Source organism: Myxine glutinosa, chromosome 8, assembly GCF_964187855.1.
Source record: "Myxine glutinosa chromosome 8, kmMyxGlut1.1, whole genome shotgun sequence".
NCBI lineage: Eukaryota > Metazoa > Chordata > Myxini > Myxiniformes > Myxinidae > Myxine > Myxine glutinosa.
In genome coordinates, this window is record NC_136268.1 from 105,959,783 (window position 1) to 105,987,752 (window position 27,970).

The 27,970-nt window shown below is 44.7% G+C and overlaps 1 protein-coding gene across 3 annotated transcripts; it reads left to right on the top strand.

Annotated features, from left to right (window-relative positions):
- Nucleotides 1–17: 17 nt before the first annotated feature.
- On the top strand, nucleotides 18–27,961 carry FBXW2 (F-box and WD repeat domain containing 2). Of its 3 annotated transcripts, none has more exons than XM_068125057.2 (9): nucleotides 18–216; nucleotides 573–722; nucleotides 3,562–3,910; nucleotides 5,729–5,957; nucleotides 6,055–6,249; nucleotides 16,838–16,971; nucleotides 17,133–17,219; nucleotides 25,176–25,345; nucleotides 26,995–27,961. In XM_068125057.2, the coding sequence occupies exons 3-9, from the start codon at nucleotides 3,644–3,646 to the stop codon at nucleotides 27,281–27,283; spliced, it is 1,371 nt and encodes a 456-aa protein (XP_067981158.2). In that variant the 5' UTR covers nucleotides 18–216; nucleotides 573–722; nucleotides 3,562–3,643; the 3' UTR covers nucleotides 27,284–27,961. The 3 variants fall into 3 exon arrangements, with proteins under 3 accessions (XP_067981158.2, XP_067981159.2, XP_067981160.2); XM_068125058.2 differs by having other exon boundaries at nucleotides 58–400; XM_068125059.2 differs by having other exon boundaries at nucleotides 69–318.
- Nucleotides 27,962–27,970: the final 9 nt, after the last annotated feature.

Genomic DNA, 27,970 nt, shown 5'->3' on the forward strand with positions numbered 1-27,970 from the left:
TCTGCAGAGGTGAAGCCACAGTTGGGCGCCCGTGAGGTGAATCGACTTGGCTGTTTCGCGCGCTGCCAGCTGGGAATTTTCAGTGTGTTCCGGTGTGCAGATCTCTGCTTGTGTCTTCCTTTCCCTCACTGCCCTTCTTCGTCTCCCTTAGCGTCGGTGGTTCTTTCCTATCTCTGAGCTTCGACTGCTCTTCGTACTTCGCGTCTGCTTTACAAGGTGTCTGCAGTTTTTCTCGCTTTCTTAATTCTTCAGTGTTCCATCCTCGTTCGTCCTGTCTTTGCCCTCCGTTCGTGTTTCTCAATTTTCTTCCTGTTCTCGGTGGGTATCTAGACCCTCAAGGACGATTTAAGCTCACCTGTTAATGTTATGTACCTGTGTTGTGTTTGGTGTCACGTGCTGGGTACGTATGACCTATCCGGTATACCCCAGGCTAAGGATGTAGGATCGTTTATTTGAACATCTATGGGTGGTACACATTCTTCATTCGCTCGATACAATGTCGATGTTTGTGAATAACACGTCTCAGGATGTGGTTAGTCTGAAAGGGTGGTTGTGGTTTCCTTGTGTTGCAGCGTGACAGGTGGATGCAGTAGATTTTGTTGTTGGATTCCTTGCCCAGCATGTAGCACATTTGGCACTACCTCGAGGATCCTGCATCCAAAGCCAGTCTTCCACTGTGGCAGGTGAAAGGTCTCCATGGAATGGTGCCGACCATTTGCTGGGTAAGTCCAAACCAGGTATTCTAAATCCAAGTGACAATTGCAAACCCGCCCCTTCGGTGGTGGTCCATGGCAGTACCTACTGGAGATCCCTGTGTCTCCCGAGTGGTCCAATGATGGTCTTGGTTTCTCATATTTGAACCACTCGAGATCCCTGTGTCTCCTGAGTGGTCCAATGATGGTCTTGGTTTCTCATATTTGAACCACTCGAGATCCCTGTGTCTCCCGAGTGGTCCAATGATGGTCTTGGTTTCTCATATTTGAACCACTCGAGATCCCTGTGTCTCTCGAGTGGTCCAATGATGGTTTTGTTTTCTCGCATCTGAACCACTGTAGATCCCTGTGTCTCCCGAGTGGTCCAATGATGGTTTTGGTTTCTCACATTTTAACCTCAACCACTCAAGATCCCTCGCTGTGTTTCTCGAGTGGTCCAATGATGGACTTGGTTTCTCACATTTGAACCACTGGAGATCCCTGTGTCTCTCGAGTGGTCCAATGATGGACTTGGTTTCTCATATTTGAACCACTCGAGATCCCTGTGTCTCTCGAGTGGTCCAATGATGGTTTTGGTTTCTCGCATCTGAACCACTGTAGATCCCTGTGTCTCCCGAGTGGTCCAATGATGGTTTTGGTTTCTCACATTTTAACCTCAACCACTCAAGATCCCTCGCTGTGTTTCTCGAGTGGTCCAATGATGGACTTAGTTTCTCACATTTGAACCACTGGAGATCCCTGTGTCTTTCGAGTGGTCCAATGATGGTTTTGGTTTCTCGCATCTGAACCACTGTAGATCCTTGTGTCTCTCGAGTGGTCCAATGATGGTTTTGGTTTGTCACATTTGAACCACTGGAGATCCCTGTGTCTCTCGAGTGGTCCAGTGATGGACTTGGTTTCTCACATTTGAACCACTGGAGATCCCTGTGTCTCTCGAGTGGTCCAATGATGGTTTTGGTTTGTCACATTTGAACCACTGGAGATCCGTGTCTCCCAAGTGGTCCAATGATGGTTTTGGTTTCTCACATTTGAACCACTGGAGATCCCTGTGTCTCTCGAATGGTCCAATGATGGTCTTCGTTTCTCACATTTGAACCACTGGAGATCCCTCCCTGTGTCTCTCGAGTGGTCCAATGATGGTCTTCGTTTCTCACATTTGAACCACTGGAGATCCCTGTGTCTCTCGAATGGTCCAATGATGTTTTTGGTTTCTCATATTTGAACCACTGGAGATCCGTCGCTGTGTCTCTTGAGTGGTCTAATGATGGTTTTGGTTTCTCATATTTGAACCACTGGAGATCCGTCCCTGTGTCTCTCGAGTGGTCCAATGATCGTCTTCGTTTCTCACATTTGAACCACTGGAGATCCCTCCCTGTGTCTCCCGAGTGGTCCAATGATGTTTTGGGTTTCTCATATTTGAACCACTGGAGATCCGTCCCTGTGTCTCTTGAGTGGTCTAATGATAGTTTTGGTTTCTCACATTTGAACCACTGGAGATCCGTCCCTGTGTCGCTCGAGTGGTCCAATGATGTTTTGGGTTTCTCATATTTGAACCACTGGAGATCCGTCCCTGTGTCTCTTGAGTGGTCTAATGATAGTTTTGGTTTCTCACATTTGAACCACTGGAGATCCCTCCCTGTGTCTCCCGAGTGGTCCAATGATGTTTTGGGTTTCTCATATTTGAACCACTGGAGATCCGTCCCTGTGTCTCTTGAGTGGTCTAATGATGGTTTTGGTTTCTCACATTTGAACCACTGGAGATCCCTCCCTGTGTCTCCCGAGTGGTCCAATGATGTTTTGGGTTTCTCATATTTGAACCACTGGAGATCCGTCCCTGTGTCTCTTGAGTGGTCTAATGATGGTTTTGGTTTCTCACATTTGAACCACTGGAGATCCGTCCCTGTGTCGCTCGAGTGGTCCAATGCGGGATTGCCTTGGTTTCTCACATTTGAATTGATTGTTTCACGTGATTATTGAATTCACTCGCTCATTACCTGCTGATGATCTGTAAGCATGTAAAATAGACTTGTATTTGCCTGCGTTACTCTCTACCTTCATTTGTACCTCATTCAGTTACCAGTGAAAGTTGGCGATTTGCCCTTTCTCACACCTGTAATGTCGTGCAGGCTTTTAGTCGCTGCTTACGAGTGTTTCTAACACGTGACTTATTTACATATTATGTCTTGCTGATAAGAAACCACTTTACAAGACTGGTGTTGGTGTGAAGTTGTGAAAATCCATCACGTGACCATCGCACAAGGAGCATTTTGAGTTGTGCTCCGTGTCGATGCCCCATGGAGTTCTCCGTTTCACTGCAGGGTTTTTCTCGTTTTATGCCTCCCTCTGTGCTGATGTGTCCATCATCTCCTTGTGAACCATTTACCGAAATTGAGTATAGAGAATTGCAATGTTCTACCCGTCCCGATAGACCTCGCCATCTTACGATGTGCTCAAGGCTCTGCGCCACATCCTTGTATGCAATTAGCCATGGTCCCTACACCTCCTGGTTCCATCACATGTAGCATTCGTTCATTACGATACGACAGACAAATCGGCACATTACATGGAATTTGAACCTGGAATCCCAGTGCCATGAGTTGTGAGCTTCAGGTTTGGAGGCCAAATTAAACAGGCTAAGTCCAATTATTTCTTTGATTATTCACTTTATTTGAATTTGTACAAGTTCTCCAGTATTGCTTTAAAACAACCCAGATACAAAATATCCTGGGTGATCTTGTGTATTATATTTAAAGGACTTGCTATAATATTTTTGGACTCTATTTTGTTTTCAAATCTGATGGTATGGTATGGTGTGCGTGGGTACGTGCACACGTGTGTTGTATTGCAGAATGCAGCGTAGTTTTTGAGTTGCCTCATTTCTGTACCAGCTGAGAGTAGCGCAATGCTGGGATGGTGATGTGTCTGAGAGCATGGAGAGCGTGGAATTTGAGGCCTGGCTCGGACGCATGTCCAGCTCCTTTCTATCGCTGTCCGATGCACAACGAAACGTGACTTTGGATAGGCTCATTGCGGCCTGCGGCCCGTCGCAGCTCCGGCACCTTTCCACCAAACTTGAAGCTCTTCTTAAGAGAGACTTTCTGAGGTTGCTTCCGCTGGAGGTCTGTTACCATCTCCTTAAGTGGCTTGATCCAGCATCGTTGCTCACTTGCTGCCTCGTCAGCCGCACCTGGAACAAGGTTTGGATGGGAGGTGTGAGTCTGCTGCCTTGTTTGTGGGGGTGATTGTGTATTTAGGTGGAAAGAAGGGAGGTTACATTGAAGAAACCCTGATGAAATTAAGAAAAGCTTTGAGCTGATTGTTGTTGCTTTTTTTTTATTTTTTATTTTTACTTTATCCCCTTTAAATGGTTTGCCCAGAACTGTAGAATAAAGTAGAAATTGCAACCTCTGTAAATTTTTCTGAAATGTTAATTTATTTTCTTTGTTCTTTTTAAGTGCTACTCTGACAGGATGGTGCAGAGTTAGAGCACTTACCTTTGACATGTCTTGGTCTGGGTTTGATCCCCGGCCAGAATATATACAGTCAGATTTGTGTTTCATCACAATGTTGGAGCATTTTGAGTTGTCCGTATTTATATTCCGTCCATCCTCAGATGGACGTTTACGCTTGGTGTCCCTTTCTATGAGCATTAGTTGATGAATGTTGAAGATCCCATAGTGTCTTTCAATGAAGAATATGTGGGTGTTAAGCGCCCATGACCCAAATATCCTCGAAATGTAATTAAGCCAACGTGGCTATTTTCACACACCGATCAGTAATGGTCCAGATAACTCAAATGAGACCCGGCTCGAGAAGAGGAGCGGATGGCATGACATGAAGAGGGAGGTGCTGGGCCCTTCTCTCTGTCCGTTCAGCCGTGCGTCAGCTTCCATTCTCCAAACTTCTGTAGACACGGCTCTCCAGCCAAACCCCAGATTGGACCGAAGCCAACTGAACTCTCCACCAGCCGTTTTGTCACCTCAGCCGATGCCCCGTCCCGTGACCTTGTCAAGCCCTGCCTGCTCTGTGTTTATTGGCCTTTCAGGCACTACTCAAGCCAAAGTTGTTGTTGCTCTTTAACGCCACTATTATCCCACCTTGTGGGGATGACCAGGGGAAGCTTGGCCCAAGTCTTTCACAAACGGGCCTGGCCAGGCCTGACATTCGCCTAGTTAGGGCAGGAATTTAGAATTTGGCAATGGTGCCGGCAACAGTCGCCTATTCTTTGCGAAGGACACCATGGGATCATTAACGTCCATCAACCGATTCTGGCAGACAGGACTCCCAGTTTAATGTCCATCCGAAGGACACACGATGAATCACGCTGCCTGTGAAATACCGAACTGACAGTTTATAGCTGGGTCGGGATTCGAACTCGGGCTGGACCCTTTAGAAGCGAGTGTGCATACCTCTAGGTCATCCTATCAGGCGCTACTCAAGCCGAGGCTCCGACTCTAAACCTCACAGTACCACCAGAATGTTTGAGGCTTGGTGAGAGCGTGCATTACCTTGTGCTCAAGTCGGCCCACAAGGCCGCTATCTCTCAAAAGGAAATAAAACACGGGTTTGCAGAGGGCAAAACAATAAATAGGCGTTTCAAGGATCAGGTTTAGACACAAATATTGGGAGGGCACATTACATGCTTTCAATGTGATTATCAACATGTATTCATGTTGGATTTCATTTTTCCCCCTCTCTTACATTAAAATATGAACTAAGGGGAATAACTATTCTAACCTATACATTCCTAGCCCCAGAAGTCATTTCCGCAACAGTATGAATGAACCACAATGACTAACATCCAGTTGTCTGAAAGCATCTATGATTAAGCTGACGAGAGACTTAACGATGCATGCCATTTGATTAGAGATGTCCTCAAAAATGGATGTAATGCGAAAAAATTGATAATCGGATCGGGTAATTCGAAGTTTCAGAAAAAAATTACGTGGGTTTAGTTCTAAAACCGTAACTGTAAAACTGGTTTGTTTCTTCCTTCCTTTGTTTGTTAATATCAGGTCGTGAATGGCTGTAGCCAAGTGTGGTTGGGAGCTTGTCGAGAGCTGGGCGGCTGCACTCCGGACAACGGTGGGCCCCAGGATGGCCATTATTGGAAGCGTGTGTACGTGCATGCCAGTCAGCGTCTGCGCCAGCTTCACTCTGGCAAAGCCTTTGAGACGTCAGTGCTAATGGGACACAGCGCCCGTGTGTATGCACTGTACTACCGCAATGGCCTGCTGTGTACAGGTACAACCCCCACACCTTTGTAATTTTCTCGAGGTAACAGTGATTTTTGGATTTTTGTTTATTTTTGTACTTTTATGTGGATTGTCTTTGTGTGCAGGCTCAGATGATCTGTCTGCCAAGTTATGGGACGTGAAGACTGGACAATGCATCTATGGCATACAAACACACACCTGTGCTGACATCAAGTTTGATGAGCACAAGCTGCTCACTGCATCATTTGATAACACTCTTGCCTGTTGGGATTGGGCCACCTGTACCAGGACCAAGCATTTCCTGGGTCACACTGCTGCTGGTATGCTTCCGTGGTCGTGATCACCAAACTCTCAACCATGTGATAATTATGCTTAAAATTTGACCGAAGGCTTACGTGTAAAAAGGAAGAGTGTGTTTTCCAAAGCATCGGCGAGGTTATTTATAGAGATGAGGGAAAAAGACTGGGTTCCCTAAAACACTGCCTTGGGGAACTCTGGCCTCCAGTGCGAGAGGGGAAAGGGTTCCATTTTCTTGTTAAAATGGCATTGGAAGACCCCCTTTGGGCCACATGTGTTATTCTCCCCACAGTATGAAGCTCGCTGTGCTTCATTTATAGTAATGGTATTGCATACCCCACAATACAGCACCTGTAGCACAATAACAGAAACTTTTGAAAAAGCTAAAGAAACATTTCTGCACAGCGCTACATATTTTCCCCACGCGTGAAGTGAAAAGCTGGGTTAAGCAACTGGTTCACTCTGTCCATCTGTTGGTCTGTCTACAGACGTCGGTCTATGATCAAGGAACAACTTTATTTCAATTAAATGGTATATTTTGAACACAAACCTGCAGTCTAGTAGTGCTTTGGCTCTGAATTTGGCAAATTGTACAGAACCTCGTCCCGAGCGCTCGTGCGCACAGAGGAGTAAGGTAATTTTTTTTAGTCTGCCTGTGGCAATTAAAATTGAAAATTATTGCAAACAGGAAATGCACTATTTTAGGGATGTCATATAAAGGACACAAACAACAGGCATGAATAATGAATTTAACATGTTAAATAAGGCGGTGTAAGAGACGCTGCATCAACGGGTGTAAACTTCCGGGAAAAAAAAATAAATATATATATATATTTTAAATACAGCCTTTAAAACCTTTATTTTATCAATTTAATTATATACTTAAACACCAGAACACAAATCGACATCTTGCCTCTTCCAAAAACCAGTCCAGTTTAGCAGTACTTGGACAAAATATGATGCCATTTTATGCCATCTCGACCAACCAAATGTTCCACAGTTCACCTCTTTATTAACATTTGATCATTGAATGCTTTCGGGTTAATTCTACTAATTTTCAAAAAACTAAAGATCAACTCCAAAACAAACAAAACGTCTGCTGAATGAACTTTTTAAACACCCCAAAAGATGATTAAAAAGCACGAGATTCTATCAAAAAGGAACTCCACTTCTTTTTGATTTTTGCCTTAAAAACGACAGCTTTTTATTGATATTTGTATTTCTTGCAACTTTAAAAGTAAAAAAAAAACTTTACTTTAAAAGTTAAGATATTCCTTTCATCTACCAAGATGTATAAACTGCGTGTGTATGGTCATTGGTTGTTATCTCCATATGTGGGTTACAGAAGATGGAATGGAATCCTACCAGGTGCCGAAGTATCCACCACTGTTTCAGTAAGAAGCGTCACGATTCGTGGACCAAGCTGTGAAGTTTTCTTCTTCTCAAAGTTTTGTTCCGAGGGCTCTCTTCAGAATTGTTACCGAGCCCCGGACAGCTTCTACCTGGTGCTTGTTTGTAGTAATATTCTCTGGGATGGTTTCTAAGGTCTCTGTAAGATTCTTCATCATTCCTGTTGCTCTAATTATCACCAGCACAATTTTGGTGCTCTTCAACTTCCAAAGATCTTTTGACTTCATGTTTGAGATCCTGGTAATTTTTTATTACTGCGTTTAGGCCAAAATAGCTGGGTACTGACTTGGGGATACCTACTCTCGCTTGCTGTCTCTTCGTGTTTGCGTACAAATTGGATTTGGTAGTCTTGAACGTTTCACATACTGGGTTAATCCTAGAGTTGTCATTTGGTGCACTTGGTTGAGCTGCCTCAGGCCGCTGCCTCCTCCTCGTCTCTGCAGGTACATTCTCGAGATGCAATGATTTTTGAAGAACATTTTGTGGATAGAGAGAATTTTCCTTGTTTTGATATCTAGTTTGTTGATTTCTGCTTGTTACCAGTTTATTATTCCACTGCTGTATAAGGATGCTTGTGCTGGGGGTTGGTTTATAGCTTTGATTTTGTTTCTCGGGGTGAGATATGTTTTCAGAATCGGACTTGTTCTACGCAGGTATTCTTTAATTGTCTTTTTTATGCCTCCACCCCCGAAGGTAGGAGGAGGCATTATGTTTTTGGGTTGTCCGTCCACCCGTACAGGCTAAACCTCGTTTTTCTCAGAAACCATATGTCCGATTGAGATGAAATTTTCAGGGTAGGAGTGACACCCATGCAGAATGTTGTGATAATTGTGACGTCATAGGTCACGTGATATGGCAGCCATCTTGGATTAAACTCAAATAATTAAAAATATATTTCTCAGAAACCGCTGAATGGAAAAATTTGAAACTTGGCGCATTGTCAAGTACTCCCAATGGGGAACAAAAGCATAATGATGACATCATAGGTGGTGATATATACCAGGCAAAAATGTTTTACTCGAATTCTTTATCCTAAAAATCTGAAATTGCAGGCACATGATATGATCTATGATGCATTTGTATTGAAATATTAAATTTATGACATCATAGGTCACATGGCTTGGCCGCCATATTGGATTTAACCCAAAACCTTAAAAATACATCTTCTCCCAAACCACCAAATCAATTGACTCGAAACTTTGTGTGTCATTGACTAGGCATGGCGATTAAAAGATTATGACGAAAACATCATTGGTCACATGGTGTGGCAGCCATATTGGATTGAAGGAAAATATTAAATAATTATATCTTTGAAATCGCTTCCCCTTTCGATGCGAAATTTTACAAATATCATCTAACACCACTGTTGCATTTTTTTTTTTTTTTTTTTTTTTTTTTTTTTTTTTTTTGTATACAAGGTCGAGGCTCGTGAAAGAGCGAACATTAATCACACAGAAAGACAAACCGACACATAAAACATATAACATAGGGAGCGGTAGACAAGATGGGGAGAGAGGGGGAAGGACACAAACACAACATTTGAGAGCAGGGACCGAGAGACATGGAGACATCGAGAGATCTGAGAGAGGGCGAGGGCTTTGGGGGGGGGGGGCGTGGGAAGGGGGCGGTGGGAGAGGTATAAAACATATGGACACTGCCAGGACTTCCAGGAAAGAAGTTGGAATTCCAAACAAGGTGGATCTGGGGTGAATTAGCGGGGGTAGAAAAGATCAAGGTTTTGGATGGGGGAAGATAAGAGATGGTGGTGAACAGCTGTTTTAAAGACCTGGAGGGAGGAGTGGGATTGAAGGGAGTGAGGGAGTTTGTTCCAGAGGCGGGAGAAAAGAGGAATGAAAGAGTGAAGGTGAGCAGAGAGCCGAGATTTCGGCAGTTTAACCATCAGAGGGTTGCTGGCAGATCTTGTGCGACCTGTAGGAATATTTGGGGGACAGAGCACAGAGAGAGCTGGGGGTGCAAGGCCGGAGAGGAGTCGGTAGAAGACAGAAAGACCACCTACCTGCCTGCGGTGAGTGAGTGAAAGGCCCTCAGAGATAGCTTCATCGCGGGAGATTCCAATAATTCTGAAAGCTTTGGTTTCAACAGCGTGAAGCCGAGCTAGGTGTGAGGCAGGAGCACCGGCCCATAGGGGAGAACAGTATTCCATTGAGCTGCGGATGAAAGCCTTGTATGTGGTGAGGAGCTCAGGTGTGCCGAGGAAGGACTTCGCACGACGGAGGATGCCCAGTCGGCGACTGGCTTTGGAGGCCAGCTTGGAAATGTGGTTTTCCCAAGAAAGATCATGGCAGATAGTGAGACCCAAAATCTTGAGCGACAGAACTTCTTGGAGAGGATTGTTGAGAAAGTAGATGGGAGGGTTGTCCAGTCGATCTTTTCGGAGAGACATAGTAAGAGTGTGAGATTTGTCAGGATTGAAAGACATGTTCCACTTGTTTGACCAGTCTGTGATTTTGTCCAGGTCTTCAGAGAGTGAGGAGGCAGCAGACTGCCGATCTGAGGGAAGAGGAATGGAGCGGCAGAGAGTGGAGTCATCAGCAAAGAGATAGAGAGGATTTTCGAGAGAGTCAGAGAGATCATTGATGAAGACCAGAAAAAGCACGGGGCCCAGAACACTGCCTTGGGGAACTCCAGCCTGAACAGGAAGAGGAGATGAGAGAAACCCATTCAGGGCCACACGTTGACGACGACTAGAGAGGAAGTCCGCCAGCCATGCGTGGAGATTTCCATGGATACCAAAGGAGGAGAGTTTGGTGAGCAGAGCGGGGTGCCAGACCGTGTCGAAGGCACATGATATGTCGAGGGAGACAGCTCTAATTTCCTGTTTGGCATTGAGGACCTCCATCCATTGTTGAGACAGCAGAAGCAGCATGTCCAGAGTAGAGTGACCTGGTCTGAAACCAAATTGATGATCAGAGATCAAGCCATTGGAGAAGAGGAAAGATTTCATATCCGAAGCAATGATGGATTCCATGACTTTGCTGATAATTGGGAGAAGGCTGATTGGTCTGTAGTTGCTAGGATCTGTTTTTGCACCTTTTTTGTGCAAAGCGGTGATGTTGGCTGATTTCCAAGCAGATGGCAGTTGACCTTGAGCAAAAGAGAGGGTGAAGAGAACAGAGAGAGGGTGAGATAGAGCAGCAGAGCAGGATTTTAGGACCCGTGGGCTGATGCCGTCGGGTCCAGTTGCAGAATCAGAGTCGAGGGTTGACAGAAGCTTTTCCACCTTGTCAGGAGGAAAGGACACGGAGTCCAGGAGCAGCAGGGTACGACTGGGTATGGTGGGTACAGAGAGGGATGGGTTTGGGACACAAGATTTAGAGGCAAACACAGAGTTGAGGCATTCAGCTTTTTCACGTGCGGAGTCAGCTGTGTAGCCGTTTGAGGTAAGGGAGGGGATGGAGGGGGAACAAACACCAGAAACGGATTTGACCAGACGCCACCAGGATTTGGAAGAGGGAGACAGATAAGAGAGTTCGGTCTTGAGAACGGAGAGATATTGTTTCCTGGCTCTCCTGAGGGTGGACACACACTTGTTTCGGGCTTTGTGAAAGGAAATGAGATTTCCTTCCGTTGGATTTGCTTTCCAGGAGACGAAGGCAAGTTGTTTCTGGGCAACAGCCTCACCACAAGATTCCGTGTACCATGGACGGGAGGAAGGGTATGACAACTGAAGACGAGATGGGATAAATCTGTGCATGAGAGAGAGCAATTTACTTTGGAAGAATTCCCAGGATGAGTTGATGTCAGAGGTGGTAGAGATGGGAGACCAGTCCAGATGATTGATGGCTGCTTGAAGACCGTGCCAGTTGGCCTGAGTGAAATGCCAGACTCGTCGACGCTGAGCAGGCTCCCTGAGGATGGTCAGAGAGATGTCCACTTTAACAAGGACATGATCAGATGATCCGATCGGAGCAGAAGAAGAGCAGCAGACATTTTCAGGGAAGTTAGTCATAACCAAGTCCAGAAGAGAAGATGTTCCGTTGACTGAGATCCGGGTCGGGAAATTGACAGATTGTGTCAGTCCCAGTGAGTCGCAGAAGTCCTTTGCTGAGGAGCCATGGCTGGTGAGAGAGGTACCCACACCCAGCCAACTGGCATGATGACAGTTGAAATCACCACATATGAGGAAGAGAGAGTTGGGATGAGTAGATAGAAGTTGGTCCATATCATCAGACAGCGAGATGTAGATGGAGTCATCACTGTTTGGTGGACGGTACAACACACATATGAACAAGAGGTGGGAGCGAAGGGGAAGCCGTAGCCAGAGGTATTCCTGGGGGTGAGGTGGAGAGAGTGCAGTGCAGGGCGAGTGAGGAAGAGAGTTTTTGATAAAGATAGCAACCCCGCCTCCAGGACGAGGCTCAGGTCTATCATACCGGAGGAGGGAGTAGCCCGGGAGAGATACTATGGAATCAGAGACATCATAAAGGAGGAAAGTTTCTGTTAAGCAGATCACGTCTGGTTTGACAGAAGCAACCTGTATGGAGAGATCAGTTAAGTTTGAACGAAGGCCCCGGATGTTTGAGGTCCATACCGTTAATGAAGAGGAAGGGGGAGCATCAGATACAGAACAGGGGGGAGGAGGGGTAGGGTAAGATGTGGAGGAGGTGGAAGAGGTAGGGAGAGCTGTTGAAGGTGTGTCAGAGATTTCAGAATAGCTCGGAGAAAGGGAAGGATGGGGCGGACAAAAGGTTTGATGGTGATTGGGTGAGCCACAATGAGGTGTTATTTGAGGAGGGGGAAGAGCGAGGCAGAAGGTTGGGGGAGATGGAGGTGAGAGTTTGAAGGGGGAAGAAGCGGGGAGGACGCTTTGAGGAGGGGGAGTGAGAGGGGGGAAATTGAGAAGCAATGAGGGTGGGGAGATTTGAAGGGGAGGGGTGAGGGGGGAGTTTGGGAGGGAAGGGGCAAGGGGAGGGATTTGAAAGGGATGGGATATGGGGGAGATTTGGAGGGGAGGGGTGAGGCAGGAGTCTAGGAGGGGAGGGGCGAGGCGGCGTCTTGGCGGGGAGGGGTGAGGGGGTAGTTTAGGAGGGAGGGGGCAAGGGGGGAGATTTGAAAGGGATGGGTGATGGGGAAGATTTGGAGGGGAGGGGTGATGGGGAAGATTTGGAGGGGAGGGGTTATGGGGAAGATTTGGAGGGGAGGGGTGAGATTGGATTTTTGAAAGTGTACGATTTATGGGAAACGAACATTTATTGCAAAATGAGTTTCTTGTGACCTTCGAGTTAAAAATACGTTTAAGGACGCTGGATGGAGGATGGAGTGCAGGAGAGTTTAGGGAATGTAGAAAAAAGGCACTATAGGAGATGGATATTTTTTTTGGGATGAATTGATTTGGTGAGCAAGTCGAAAGCAGCCTTTTAAAGAAGAAGAAGAAAAAGGTGTTATAAAATATGACGGAATACATAACTTGAGGGGAAAGTGTAAACATTGAAGGTTAATGAGTGAAAACTATCTGGGGAAATGGGGGAGAAACACGTGGTCGAAGAACGAACGAACGAATAAGAATGAATAAACGAATGAGAACAGAGAAGGGAATTTTTTTTTTTTTTTTTTTTGAGTTGAGATTTACACAAGGAAGTAGGCTATGGGTGAAAAGACTGGGAATACAGAGAACGAAAGTTATTGGATCACAAAAGACGGACCGCTGAGAGAAAAACAAAGCCTCAAGGTTGTACAGTGCACACTGTACAAGGCCTCAAGACACGACACGGCAAACAGACGATCAATTTATGAAAGATAAACACCGAGAAACAACCAAAGTTGCACACAATAACTTCACACACCGAAAGATAAATACAGTTTCGACAAAATACAATTGTGAACAGACTTAGCTTCGAAAAACGTGGAGACCGTGTGGAGCTTCGAAAATCCCTGCCGCCGTCTCCAAGATCTCGCGAGATCTCATATAGTTTGAAAATGATGATGTCGTAGGTCACGGGGTTTGGCAGCCATCTTGGATAGAAAAACGAACCCTATCCAATCAACACGAAACTTCGCAAACGTGATCCCATACCCATACATATGCAGAGTGTACATTTTTTAAGGTCATATGTCATGTGGTATGGCAGGCATATTAGCTTGAAAGCCGATATTTAAAAAAAAATCCCTGCTCTGAAACTGCTTCACCAATTGATGTGAAACCTGTCATGACTGGTGAAAATGTCATACTTGAACAGCTGAAGGGATTTAAATCAAACTTGTTTATTTTTTGGACAGTGAACAATGGCATTTACCCATTGTGGGACCATGCGGGGGCATATTGACAACACTGTCACTTTGTTATAATTTTTGTATACATAGTCGAGGTTTGTGGAACAGTTAGCATAGTGGACGGATCAGGGCGTAACGGATAAACAGGACGTAAAACACGCATGCATGGGGTGGACAAGATGGATACAGAAGAAAACTTAAAGGGAGGAAAACTGGAAAATTGTAAGGAGGTGGGATTTGGGTGGGGTTAACGACGGTTGAAAATATCATGTTTTTGGATTGGGGGCAAGCTGAGATGGTGAACAGCTGTCTTGGAGACCTGGAGGGAAGAATGAGATTGAAGAGGATGTGGAGGTTGATATATTACAGAGAAAAGTTTCAAAGCTATGGACGGACTCGGACGAAACTTGGTGTACAGGTTGGGTGTGTGACAAGGACAAAATGATTCGATTTTGGTGAAGATCCGGATATGATAAAAAAAATTTTAGTCATGCTTCACTATTGAGAGATGGGGCCAAAAACAATATACAGTATAGCATGATATTAAAAAAAGTAATGGACAAGTTAGGACAACTTGGTGGATGAGTTGGGTAGGTGACAGAACAAGCCAATTTGATTTTGGTTCATGTCCGGATCCAGCTCAGGCCTATCAATGGGATACAAAATGTAAACAGTTCAACCTGGTGTATGTGCTCTACCAAGTGCCATTCTAGTTACTCTGTTTCTTTGGTGGTAGTTTGCCTCTGTCTGTAAAGCTTGCCTCTTCTTGCAGCTTTGAAATGCGTGTGCGTACCTCTACGCCATCCTTTCAGTCTTTGGTGATTGTGATAATGACTTGGTTTGATTAATTTCTAATAAATGGAGAAAAGGTGAATTTTATTTCGAAATGAATAAGTCCAGTGTGGTCACCATTTGGTAACTGAAGGCTCAAAATTACTTCTCTGTCCAGGCTGTGCTATTATGTAGTGGAGATTTCCTTGGTAGTTTAACCGCAAAGCATTACGGTGACTTTTATAAAATCGACTTATCATTCCAATAGATTATTTCTGTGTCACAAATTATGAGGAATTTGTTTATCCCGACAAATTTACGAGATGTATGAACTCATACATGCAATTTGACGTCTCCGATGAGGTGTTGACCCATGCCAACGAAATGTCTTGCTTTCCCCGTTTCCGAGTTCATTTTCTAACATGTGATGCTACACACTTTGGGGCATTTCAAGTTTGATTTTGTTTTACTAATGGAACCCGAAGGTGGAAATGTGTGACCAAGACCAATTTTTAGACCAAAACCAGCGTCCATATGCTGCCTTGTACTACTTCCTTTAAGAGTATTGTCTTTGGTAAATTGAGGCGTGATCTCTTGTGTGTTGTACAAAGGATTAATGGCCACAGTAATTGGTCAAATCATAAAATTGAAGGTTCCTTGGACTTGTACTAATTGACTGGATTGGGTGAACTTCAAAAATTTTACTTGGCACATGATTAGTTATTAAATTAATGTGGCATCATAGAAGGCCGCCTTCATTCCTAGATTTCTGACTTCCTCCACTCACGCAGTCGACGTGTTGCCATCAATGGAATCCTCTCCTTCCTTCTCCCAGTGCAGGCTGGAGTTCCCCATGGTTGTGTTTTGGTCCCAGTCTTGTTCCTCATTTCTATTAATGACCTCTCCTCGCTCTGTAAAAGCCTCACTTCTTTTTTGCAGATGCCTTCACATTGTTGTCGTACGTACATTATGCTATCCTTCTGCTCGGCAGATAACAGCTGCCTCTTTCTCTGCAGATCTAGAAATGATTATACGCTGGTCTGATAAATGGAACATGTCCGTAAAATCTCGGAAAATAAAATGTTTCACTCTGTCGCTCCAGAAGGATCGTACAGCTAACCCACCTGTCTGTTTCCATGGTTAGTCACTGGAAGATGTTCAGTTTCTTGAACTCGTAGGTCTTACCATCAGCCATAACCTTCCCTGTGCCAACCACATAGTAAAGTTGGCATCCAAAGGCAGCCACAGATTGGGCATCCTCGTGTTGATTCAAGTCTTTCCTTGAAAAATATGAGTTACTCAATGGAGTCTATAAAGTCTTTGTCCATAGCTCATCGGAGTACTGCTTTCCACTATAGGCTTGTGCTCCAGCATAGCATTTGTCGATCCTGGATCCTGTGGAATCTAAAGCTCTAAAGATTATTGGCATCTCCTGTGATGAAGCCGAAGCACAAGGTCTATTGCTCTCACTTTGCCGGCAGGCCAGTGGTCTCAGTTTTCTCCTTTGTGTTCTCCAACTTTGCTCCCTCTGCTCTTTCATTCCTCCCACCTTCAGCATCTGCAGAATGCATGCCGTTCTAACAGTAACCCTCAGCACCTCAACTTCTTTGTTCCTCGCGTCTCCCATCTATGGAATCGTCTTCCAGAGGCTGTTCTGTTTCACTCTTCCTGCCAGGGTTTCAAGCAGGGAGTTCATTGTCACCTCGTGCCATCCCCAATCCAGACCCATGATCTTTGTTACCCCCACTAACCCTTCCTAATAGTAACACTATTACTTGCTGATTTCAGTGTCACCCTTCCCCCCCCCCCCCCCCCCCAAAATCCCTTATGCCTTTTCCTCTTCTTCTACCTGTTCATTAAACCTTTCCTGTCGTGCTCAATTGTTTCCCTACCTACCACCCCTCTGTCACTTTTATTTTGCCTTGCTCTTCCATCTGAAATTCCAAAAGAAAAAAAGAGGTTGGCCATTAACTACGGTGATCTAAGATTTTCCTGCCTTTGGGCTCCCGTATCAATTAACATTTGATCTCGTATTGTGTAGCCACTCCAAAGCTTTTCACAGGTATCTGTAGAGGGCGGGGTATTGTTCTCCTGTTCTCCCAATTAAAAATTACCTTTGTTAATAGATGTCATTTTTGTCACCTTTTAAAGTGGTTATGCATATTTGATGTTGTACTTACCCATAATGCTTTGTGTCAGTTTTCAGCGTGGATTACAGCGATGATCTTGACCTGCTGGTGAGCGGTTCGGCAGATTTCACCGTCAAAACCTGGTCACTGTCGACTACCATGTGTTTAAACACACTCACAGGCCATTCAGAGTGGGTCACCAAGGTGAGCATTCTTGTTTACGGATCGTGAAGTGGCTTGTATGGCGGTTCCTTTGTTCTGCAGGTGTAGCTTTCGACCTCGTGATTTAATCTTTTGAATGGCAGTACCATTGATTGATGTTCCTTGAAATGATTGCCTGTCATGGTCTTTGTATGTTGTTCCAGGTATTGCTCCAAACGAGCCACGTGGATTCTCTGCTGCACAGCCAGGGGGATGCTGTCCTGCTGAGCGCCGATAAGTATGAAATCAAGGTAAGTCTGCACCTCTTGGTTTGATTATTTCTCCTGAATGGAGGAATGTGTAAACTGACTCAGTTGTTCATAAGACTATTCAATTCCGCGAGATCGCGGGAGAGATCTCGCGAGATCACGGCGAGGTCACGTCTTTTCGAAGCTGTTCCATGCGCTCACGCTTTCGAAGCTAAGTGATCTTTCTCAATTGTGTTTTTGTCGAGACTGTATCTATCTTTCGGTGTATGTACCTATAGCGTATCTTTTGGAAAATTTTCGGTGCTAATTTTTCGTACATGTATACACAATCGTCGGTTAATGCGTATCGAGTATTCTGCGGCCTAGTACTCGTAGGCTTAGGCTACCGTACCGTCTCCGACCTTGTGGTTTTGTTTTTCTCTCAGCGATTCGTCGAATGCGCTGCAATTATTTTCGTTCTCTGTTTCGTCCCAGTCGTTCACCCCATACCTCCTTGTTTAATATCTCTACTCAAAAAAAAAAAAAACCCAAAAAATTTTTTCCTTCCCAGGTCTTATTCGTTTATTTGTTGTTCTTATTTGTTCGTTCGTTCTTCGTTCGCGATCACGCGATCACGTGGTTAGAAATGTATAATCTCTCCCCTGAACAACTATTTTCTCTCATATATTATAACACCCTTTTCTTCTTTTCCTACAAAAGGATGCTTTCGTCTTGCTCACCAAATCTATTCATTCCAAAAAATATATATAATACCATCTCTTACAGTTCCTCCTTTCTACATTCCCTAAACTATCCAGAACTCCACCCCTCCTTCAGTGTCCTCAAACGTATTTTTGACTCGAAGGTCTCAAACTCATTTTGCAAAAAATGTTCGTTTCCCATGAATCGTCCACTTTTCAAAATCCAATCTCACCCCTCCCCTCCAAATCCTCCCCATCACCCATCCCTTTCAAATCTCCCCCCTTGCCCCTTCCCTCCCCTCCCTCCTAAACTCCCCCCACACCCCTCCCCTCCGAGACTCTTCCTCGCTCCTCCCCTCCTAGACTCCCCTCTCACCCCTCCTCCTCAAAGCATCCTCCCTGCTTCTTCCCCCTTCCAACTTTCACCTTCATCTCCCCCAACCTTCTGCCTCGCTCTTCCCCCTCCTCAAATAACACCTCACTGTGCCTCACCCAATCTCCATCAAACCTTTTGTCCGCCCCATTCTTCCCTTTCTCCAAGCTATTCTGAAATCTCTGAAATCTCTGACACACCTTCAACAGCTCTCCCTACCTCTTCCTCCTCTTCCACATCTTACCCTACCCCCCCCCCCCCATTTCTGGACCCGATGCTCCCCCTTCCTCTTCATTAACGGTATGGACCTCAAACATCCGGGGCCTTCGCTCAAACTTGACTGATCTCTCCATACAGGTTGCTTCTGACAAACCAGATGTGATCTGCTTAACAGAAACTTTCCTCCTTCATGATGTCTCTGATGCCTTGGTATCTCTCCCAGGTTACTCCCTCCTCCGGTATGATAGACCTGAGCCTCGTCCTGGAGGTGGGGTTGCTATCTTTATAAAAAAACTCTCTTCCTCACTCGCCCTCCACTGCCCTCTCTCCACCTCACCCCCAGGAATACCTTTGGCTACGGCTTCCCCTTCGCTCCCACCTTTTGTTCATATGTGTGTTGTACCGTCCACCAAACAGCGATGACTCCATCTACATCTCGCTGTCTGATAATATGGACCAACTTCTATCTACCCATCCCAACTCTCTCTTCCTCATATGTGGTGATTTCAATTGTCACCATGCCAGTTGGCTGGGTGTGGGTACCTCTCTCACCAGCCATGGCTCTTCAGCAAAGGACTTCTGCGACTCACTGGGACTGACACAATCTGTCAATTTCCCGACCCGGATCTCAGTCAACGGAGCATCTTCTCTTCAGGATTTGGTTATGACAAACTTCCCTGAAAATGTCTGCTGCTCTTCTTCTGCTCCAATCGGCTCATCTGATCATGTGCTTGTCAAAGTGGACATCTCTCTGACCATTCTCAGAGAGCCTCCTCAGCGTCGGCGAGTCTGGCATTTCCCTCAGGCCAACTGGCACGGGCTTCAAGCAGCCATCAATCATCTGGACTGGTCTCCCATCTCTACCGCCTCTGACATCAACTCATCCTGGGAATTCTTTCAAAGTAAATTGCTCTCTCTCACGCACAGATTTATCCCATCTCGTCTTCAGTTGTCATACCCTTCCTCCCGTCCATGGTACACGGAATCGTGTGGTGAGGCTGTTGCCCTGAAACAACTTGCTTTCGTCTCCTGGAAAGCAAATCCAACGGAAGGAAATCTCATTTCCTTTCACAAAGCCCGAAACAAGTGTGTGTCCACCCTCAGGAGAGCCAGGAAACAATATCTCACCGTTCTCAAGACCGAACTCTCTTATCTGTCTCCCTCTTCCAAATCCTGGTGGCGTCTGGTCAAATCTGTTTCTGGTGTTTGTTCCCCCTCCATCCCCTCCCTCACCTCAAACGGCTTAACAGCTGACTCCGCACGTGAAAAAGCTGAATGCCTCAACTCTGTGTTTGCCTCTAAATCTTGTGTCCCAAACCCATCCCTCTCTGTACCCACCGTACCCAGTCGTACCCAGCTGCTCCTGGACTCTGTGTCCTTTCCTCCTGACAAGGTGGAAAAGTTTCTGTCAACCCTCGACTCTGATTCTGCAACTGGTCCTGACGGCATCAGCCCACGGGTCCTAAAATCATGTTCTTCCGCTCTTTCACTCCCTCTTTCTGTTCTCTTCACCCTCTCTTTTGCTCAAGGTCATCTGCCATCTGCTTGGAAATCAGCCAACATCACCGCTTTGCACAAAAAAGGTGCAAAAACAGATCCCAGCAACTACAGACCAATCAGCCTTCTCCCAATTATCAGCAAAGTCATGGAATCCATCATTGCTTCAGATATGAAATCTTTCCTCTTCTCCAATGGCTTGATCTCTGATCATCAATTTGGTTTCAGACTAGGTCACTCTACTCTGGACATGCTGCTTCTGCTTTCTCAACAATGGATGGAGGTCCTCAACGCCAAACAGGAAATTAGAGCTGTCTCCCTTGACATTTCACGTGCCTTCGATACGGTCTGGCACCCTGCTCTGCTCACCAAACTCTCCTCCTTTGGTATCCATGGAAATCTCCACGCATGGCTGGCGGACTTCCTCTCTGGTCGTAGTCAACGTGTGGCCCTGAATGGGTTTCTCTCATCTCCTCTTCCTGTTCAGGCTGGAGTTCCCCAAGGTAGTGTTCTGGGCCCTGTGCTTTTTCTGGTCTTCATCAATGATCTCTCTGACTCTCTTGAAAATCCTCTCTATCTCTTTGCTGACGACTCTACTCTCTGTCGCTCCATTCCTCATCCCTCAGATCGGCAGTCTGCAGCCTCCTCACTCTCTGCAGACCTGGACAAAATCACAGACTGGGCAAACAAATGGAACATGTCTTTCAATCCTGATAAATCTCACACTCTTACGATGTCTCTCCGAAAAGACCGACTGGAAAACCCTCCCATCCACTTTCTGAATAATCCTCTCCAAGAAGTTCTGTCACTCAAGCTTTTGGGTCTCACTATTTGCCATGATCTTTCCTGGGAAAACCACATTTCAAATCTGGCCTCCAAAGCCAGTCGCCGACTGGGCATCCTCCGTCGTGCGAAGTCCTTCCTTGGCACACCTGAGCTCCTCACCACATACAAGGCTTTCATCCGCAGCTCTATGGAATACTGCTCTCCCCTCTGGTCTGGTGCTCCTGCCTCACACCTAGCCCGTCTTCACGCTGTTGAAACCAAAGCGTTCAGAATCATTGGAATCTCCCGCGATAAAGCTAACTCCAAGGGCCTTTCACTCACTCACCGCAGGCAGATTGGTGGTCTTTCCGTCTTCTACCGACTCCTCTCTGGCCTTGCCCCCCCAGCCCTCTCTGGGCTCTGTCCCCCAAATATTCCTACAGGTCGCACAAGATCTGCCTGCAACCCTCTTATGGTTAAACTGCCAAAATCAAGACTTTCTGCTCACCTTCACTCCTTCATTCCTCTTTTCTCCCACCTCTGGAACAAACTCCCTCACTCTCTTAAATCCCACTCCACCCTCCAGGTCTTTAAAACAGCTGTTCACCACCATCTCTTATCCTCCCCCATCCAAAACCTTGATCTTTTCTACCCCCGCTAATTTCGGTCCCCTTGTGTTTTATACCTCCCCCCCCCCCTCCCCTTCCCACGCCTCCTGCCCCCAAGCCCTCTCCCTCCCACACTTCTCCCTGCTCTCAAATGTTGTGGTTGTGTGCTTCCCCTTCTCTCCCCATCTTGTCTTCCGCTCCCTCTTTTTGTATATTTTGTTTGTCTGGTTGATTTGTTTGTGAAATAAATGTTAGCTCTTTCACGAGCCTCGATTCAGTCAGTATACAAAAAAAACAAAAAAAACAAACAAACAAAATTTTTTTTTTTTTAATATATTGAGGCCATTGTGAAATCATAAGTTATAATTTTCTTGTTGTCCAAATTGAGAAACCTCTCTGGACTGTATTGCCCCTCTTTTGGAACGCTGTTGCCCCCAAAACGAGATTTGTTGCGATTTTGAAACTCCAGTACCAACAGGACAAACTTTGAGGATTGGCCACGGATGGGATGAGATGGTTGAGAGCTCTTGGTTAAAAACAAATACCACGATGTCACCACTAGGTGATGTATATCATTTGTCACGAATATGTCCTGGAATAACAGAACTCCCAACCAAACACGACAAGGAGTGCTTTCTGGGGCAAGTGGAAAGGCTGTCGGCAGTACGATCACCAGAAAGAGGCCACCCCGTGGCTGCCATTGACAGGGTGTCGCAATTCAATAAAATTGTAGAATTTGATGGTGACATTGAAAAATTGCTGACAGTGATCCTTATCTATTTTAATCTATAACTTGAGTGTTCATTGTGTAAATATAAATCGATTATTTTGGAGGAAATAAAAACGAATCTTTGGAATGTGAGTTTAAAAACACCAGCCCTTTCTCTATGCCGTTGCACGATATTGGAACATGTTTCGTATGGGGTCTGGAAATCCTTGAATAGCATGAAATTTTATTGCCTTCAAAGCATGGAATTTTGCTATTTTTTATTATCAAAAAGAGCCTGGAAAAGGCATGGAAAATGAAAAGGGGAAATATATGTGAGTTTTTCATGGGTTAAATCATCAAGGCAATGATTTTGCGCAATCATGGAATCTGTGGCTTGAAACAGAAAACTGATTCTGACATGAGACTAATGGCTAAATACACCCAAGAGGCAGAGACACTCAGCTGGGTGAGACATGCTTGGACCCACTCCATTAATAAAAGTCGGAGATAATAAGAAACTCGGAGATAATAAGAAACAGAATTTGGCTTTTTTGAAAACAAAAAAAATAACTGTTGTGTCAGAGGTGTCTGTTAACACAAACCCCATGGATTATAAGATCCCCACGAATTCCGAAACTGTTTTTTTCATTTATTGCATTCAATCGCACAACTAGTATCCTTCAGGGATCACTTGTATGGCTGCCGAACCTCAGTGCAACACACGGTAGGCAAAAGGTGGGAAAACGTGTGTTTATTATTGCAATGGGTTTATTGCAAAAATAAATACAGGGATATGGGTAGACAAGATGCTATCAACAAAATGGATGAACCAAGTGGTCAACAGGCACAAGAAGGGATGAGGGGGCACAAAACATGTGTACAAGGAGAGATGTATAACCCACTGTGGCACCAAAATGAAATACCGGGACTTGCACAACAATTGGGAATGAGCGAGGGCTTAAGCAAGGCATGAGCTGATTTTTGGTCCAGTTTGGCTGGGAGGGACAATGCCAAGAGAGGGTAGAGGGTGCAACACCAAAAAGGAGGCAGTAGAGTACTGAATGGAATGAATGATTGCATTTATTCTCAACTTTTTTTTTTAGTTTCTCAAACATACCACATTGGCTCCTGCAGCACGAACCAAAAACAAATTAGCGTTTTTATTCAAGTTCTCTTGGAGAATAAGAGGATGTTATCCTTGAGAAGAATGACGTAGATTGTAGATTTCCCCCCAATCATCATGTCCCCTTGTCTTTCTCTTAATCGTTGAAAGGGAGGTAGTACTGTCTGCAGAATTGGACACCGCATGCACGTGAGCTAGTGACTAGTGAGTGCAGCCATTAGACATCAAATGTTCCCATTGGTATGCACGCAAAAATGTTTTTTTTACTGGTAGTGCTTGGATTAGGATAACCAAAGCTATTTTCTTAACGGTGGAAAATCGAGTTGCCAAGATCATTATCTGTATAGAGGTGAATAAACACTGGCTGGTTGTAGATAAGAAAGACACTCACTGAGAATACTGTTGAGTGTGCGAACTTGGATTTGACGTATGCTATATGGGTAAATCGACAGTAAAGAGCTACATGGCTGGAGCAAAACATGTGGAAAACTTGCGGAAAGCGAGTTAAGGTAGATCCCATGAAATAGTTGCTTTCGTCACCTGTTCGGAGCAAAGTAAGCAATTGGGTAATAAAACTTTTGTAAAAACTTCAGTTGTTATTGTCGGCTGTACATTAACCATTACTGTTTGTAAGGGCACAAACTACTTGTGAAGGCCCATAGACTGCAATATCACTTGGTGAGCAATATTCAAATTTGGTTAGTATTATGTTTTTATAATGGAGGAGTGCAATAAATTACATTTGACTTGGTGTACATGTTTTCATTACCTCTGCCACCAAAGGTGGCCGTACATTGTTTTCACCCCTGTCTGTCTGATTGTGAGCAGGATATCTCAAAAAGTTGTGGACAGATTTGGATGAAATTTAGTGGACAGGTTGGGTGTGTGACAAGAGCGAAAGGATTAGATTTTGGTGATCTGGATACTCGAATTTTTAAAAAGTGATTCTTCACCATTGAGAGAGAGAGAGAGAGAGAGAAAGGACCAAAAACAACATTTAGCACGATATCTCAAAAAGTTATGGACAGGTTCAGAAAAAACCCAGTGGGCATGTTGGGTGTGTGAGAAGGAAGAATTGATTCGATTTTGGTGAAGATCCCGATCCGATAATTTTTTTTAAATTTCTTATGTAATTCTTCACCATTGAGAGATGGGGCCAAAAACTATATACAGTATAGCATGCTATTTCAAAAAATTGTTGATTGATTATGACAAAACTTGGTGGATGAGTTGCTTAAATGACAAAGAAGCCGATTCGTTTTTGGTTCAGGCCTATCGGTGGGATACAAAATGTAAACTGTTCGGCCTGGTGGAGGAATGCACTCTAGTCTCTAGTGAGTGCCGTTCTAGTTTTTGTTTGACATACTGTGGGCTATAGATGTTCCAGATCAGTCATATTAAGGTTTTGTTAATTTCAACTGGTGGTGGCAACAACAAAAAGTAACTTTCTACCAAATCCATGCACCCACAGCAAACAGACATGGTTTTGTTTTATTCTGAAATGCCAATCAATAAATTAGCCAAAACCTGTCTAGTAATCAGCTGTACTTTTTGTATAAAACACCGAGGTTCATGGAAGAGCTAGAACACAGAACAGACCCTTTTTCTATATACAGGAGTGAGACTCTTGGAAGAGCAAGGTAGGACAAACATTAAGGGAATGAATGAGCAGGAAAAGAGGAGTGGAGGAAACGCTTAAACTAGCAGGTGAAATTGTTGGGTCAGGAAAGTTTAAGGGGCAAAATAAAGATCATGGGTCACAATTGAGGATGACATGAGATAGAGGTTACTCCTTACTTTGAAGCCCTGGAGGAAAGAGTGAGAACGAATCGTCTCTGGAAAGTGGTTCCATGGATAGGAGAAGCGAGGAATAAAAGATTGATGTGTGGTTAAACTGGCCTCGAAAATGCTAGACATGGTCTGGTATTTTAGATAGGTCAAGGTCTACGGACCCTTTAGGAACTTATAGTTTGGTATTGCATTACAACGTTTGCGTAAATGTAAATCTGTACACTCACTCACAGGTGTGGCCGCTGGGGCGTGAAATCAACTGCCAATGTCTCCAAACACTGTCCGTGAGCGAAGATCGTAGCATATGCTTGCAGCCACGCCTTCACTGCGATGGCCGTTTCATCGTCTGTGCATCCGATCTGGGTATCATCCAATGGGACTTCACCAACTACCAACTGCTCAGGTATCACCGACGTTTTCCTGCTTCAATAGTAGTCATACCCCGTTTTACGCCATTTTGACCGAGGTCAAATCCGACTTTACGCCACTCTTCTAGAGTAAATTTCAGTTCAGCGAACGTCATTATGTGCGACTTTACGTCACTCCTACGGACGCGGAAAAAAAAATTTCCCCTTAAAAATATATTTAAAATAAATAAAATAGTACATAAATTAACAATAAAAGAAGCTAAAAAAACAATTTAAAATACAATAAAAAGCACATTTAAAAAATATATAAATGTACGTACAGTATACTGTACATACGCGCAGATGCTGTTTCTCATTCAAAACAGAGGCGACGTACAGTATTCCTTTACTGTTTGTGTTAGCCATGGGTCCTAAGAAGGATAATGCTGGTGTTTCCAAGCGTAATGTGGTTACGATGGAAGATAAGTTAAATCTGATTAAAAGGTGAAAAAGTGTCGGTGATAGCGCATAGACCTTATCGCGAATCGGAACCGCAATGCATCATGGGATCGGAAAGGGGCAATAGCAAGTGTACAGCCAATATAAGTCAAGACCTACTCTCAAGTGCCTTGTTGGTATTACACCTAGCGGAACAATTTCATACATTTCCAAACCGACAGGAGGAAACACGTCGGACAAAAAAATTGTAAAGATGACGAACATTGTGGACAAGTTCCAGCCTGGCGATATTTGTATGGCCGATCGAGGTTTCAACATTCAGGAACTGTTCTTGCATAAGCAGGTTGTTTCTCTTCTCCAATGGGAACCCCCCTTTCCCTCAAATATTTCTTTAAATCGCTGGATTTTAATGCCAAAAAACGCTGAATTTCTTTCACATTAGCCATCTTCCTTTCCGTAAACACAGCGTCGATCATAGACAGACGCTTCCTCTTCTGGGTCCGTGTTTACCTTTGCCCCCTTTTCGATCCCATCATGCTTTGCGGTGGAGCGCCCTCTGTTGATATTTACCGATTCGCAATGAGGTCTATGCCTTCGGGCTGCCACGGTCGACGGTATCGACCATCATTCATGATAGGGAACGTATTCTCGCATACGTCACTGAAAAAGCGCCGCCGGATAAGACTGCTAAAATGTGTGTTTGTGTTCAGAAGAGACGCCGTGTTTAAGGTGAATAACATAAGCTTATTAATTTTATGTATTATTCTTTACAAATTCATTTATTTATCTGCTTTTAGTGTTCTTTAAGGTTTAGCGATAGTTATATACTTTCGCGAGTTATTTACTCTAGTTTTACGGTGCTTGTCTTCATTTTAAGGCATCTTTTTTTTCTTTTCTTTTTTTTGGGCGGGATACAAGATCGAGGCTCGTGAAAGAACTAAAAGGCATTACGCCCGGTTTACGTCAAAAACCGAGTTACGTCACGGCTTATGGAACCAATTAATGACGTAGGCCGGGGTATTACTGTACGTGCTGTGCTGTTGTGATGATTGCCACAGAGTGTCGATCTCAGAAAGATCCACCAATGAATGTGGAGACTTGGTGGCCTGTTGGACAGATTGATATCTCTTGTGGTGAATGTCCCATGGGTTTTTTTTTTCACAGTTTGAGGCTTGCATTGCAATCGGGGAGCAATGGGCAACTGCTGAAGAAAAATTGCTAATAGCATTTTCATTGTCCCTCACAGGGTGATAAGGTGCACTGATCTCATTGGACTCCCACTGCTTGGTTTTGGTGAGGTCTTCGCTCTCATCCTGCACCAGCGGAGCCTGTGCTTGCTGGATCTACGCTCCGAGACGTTACTTGCTTCCTGGCCGTTACCCTGCTTCCGCAAGTCGAAGCGCGGCTCCAGCTTTCTGGCAGGCGAGACTGCCTGGCTGCATGGCTTCGGCAAAGATGAAGACCAGGGCCTCGTGTTTGCCACCAGTATGCCGGACCACAGCATACACCTGGTCACGTGGTCGGAGCGTTCCTAAGCCTCCCAAGTTCTTTCCACAGCAATGGGACTGTGCTAGAAGCCTCGTTTAAGTCCTCGTGCATACTTTCTAGCATTTTCTACCCGTCCCCTCCACTACATCTACCTTGTTGTTTTGCTTATTTTGCAAATTGACTTCTTTTGAAAGTTTAACTCTCATTACGCTTTAGGCAGGGATTGTAAAAGCATGTAAATTTACTTTTTTTCAGAAATGCGATTTGCCATATACATAAAGAGTTTTTATTTGTATTTTTGCGGGATATTTTTGGCCTGCACTGTGGACAATCAGGTGTGTGTCTGTCTCTCTGTGTGTCTGACAAACCGTACAAATGGGAAAACCAAATCCCATTTGTTAAGGAGACCTGTGCGAGTCGCCCACGCAGCGAATCCTTCCACCGGTGCGTAAAGGACCTTTGACTGAACGCTTTAACACCGGCTCTTGCTCAAATCCAACACCAAAAATCCGATACCAACTCTCTCCCCTTATTTCTCCGAGATAGACAGCAAATCGCCATTTATTCTGTGATGCACCAAACAGGCAGTTTTGAATCTTGCACATTTTTTTTTTTTTGTGTTACTCTATCTTTTCCTTCCTCAAGTATAACATTTTATTTGTAACCATAACAGTTGTATATTTGATTTGTACAGCAATAATCATTAAATAATATGCAACACCATGCCCCCACCC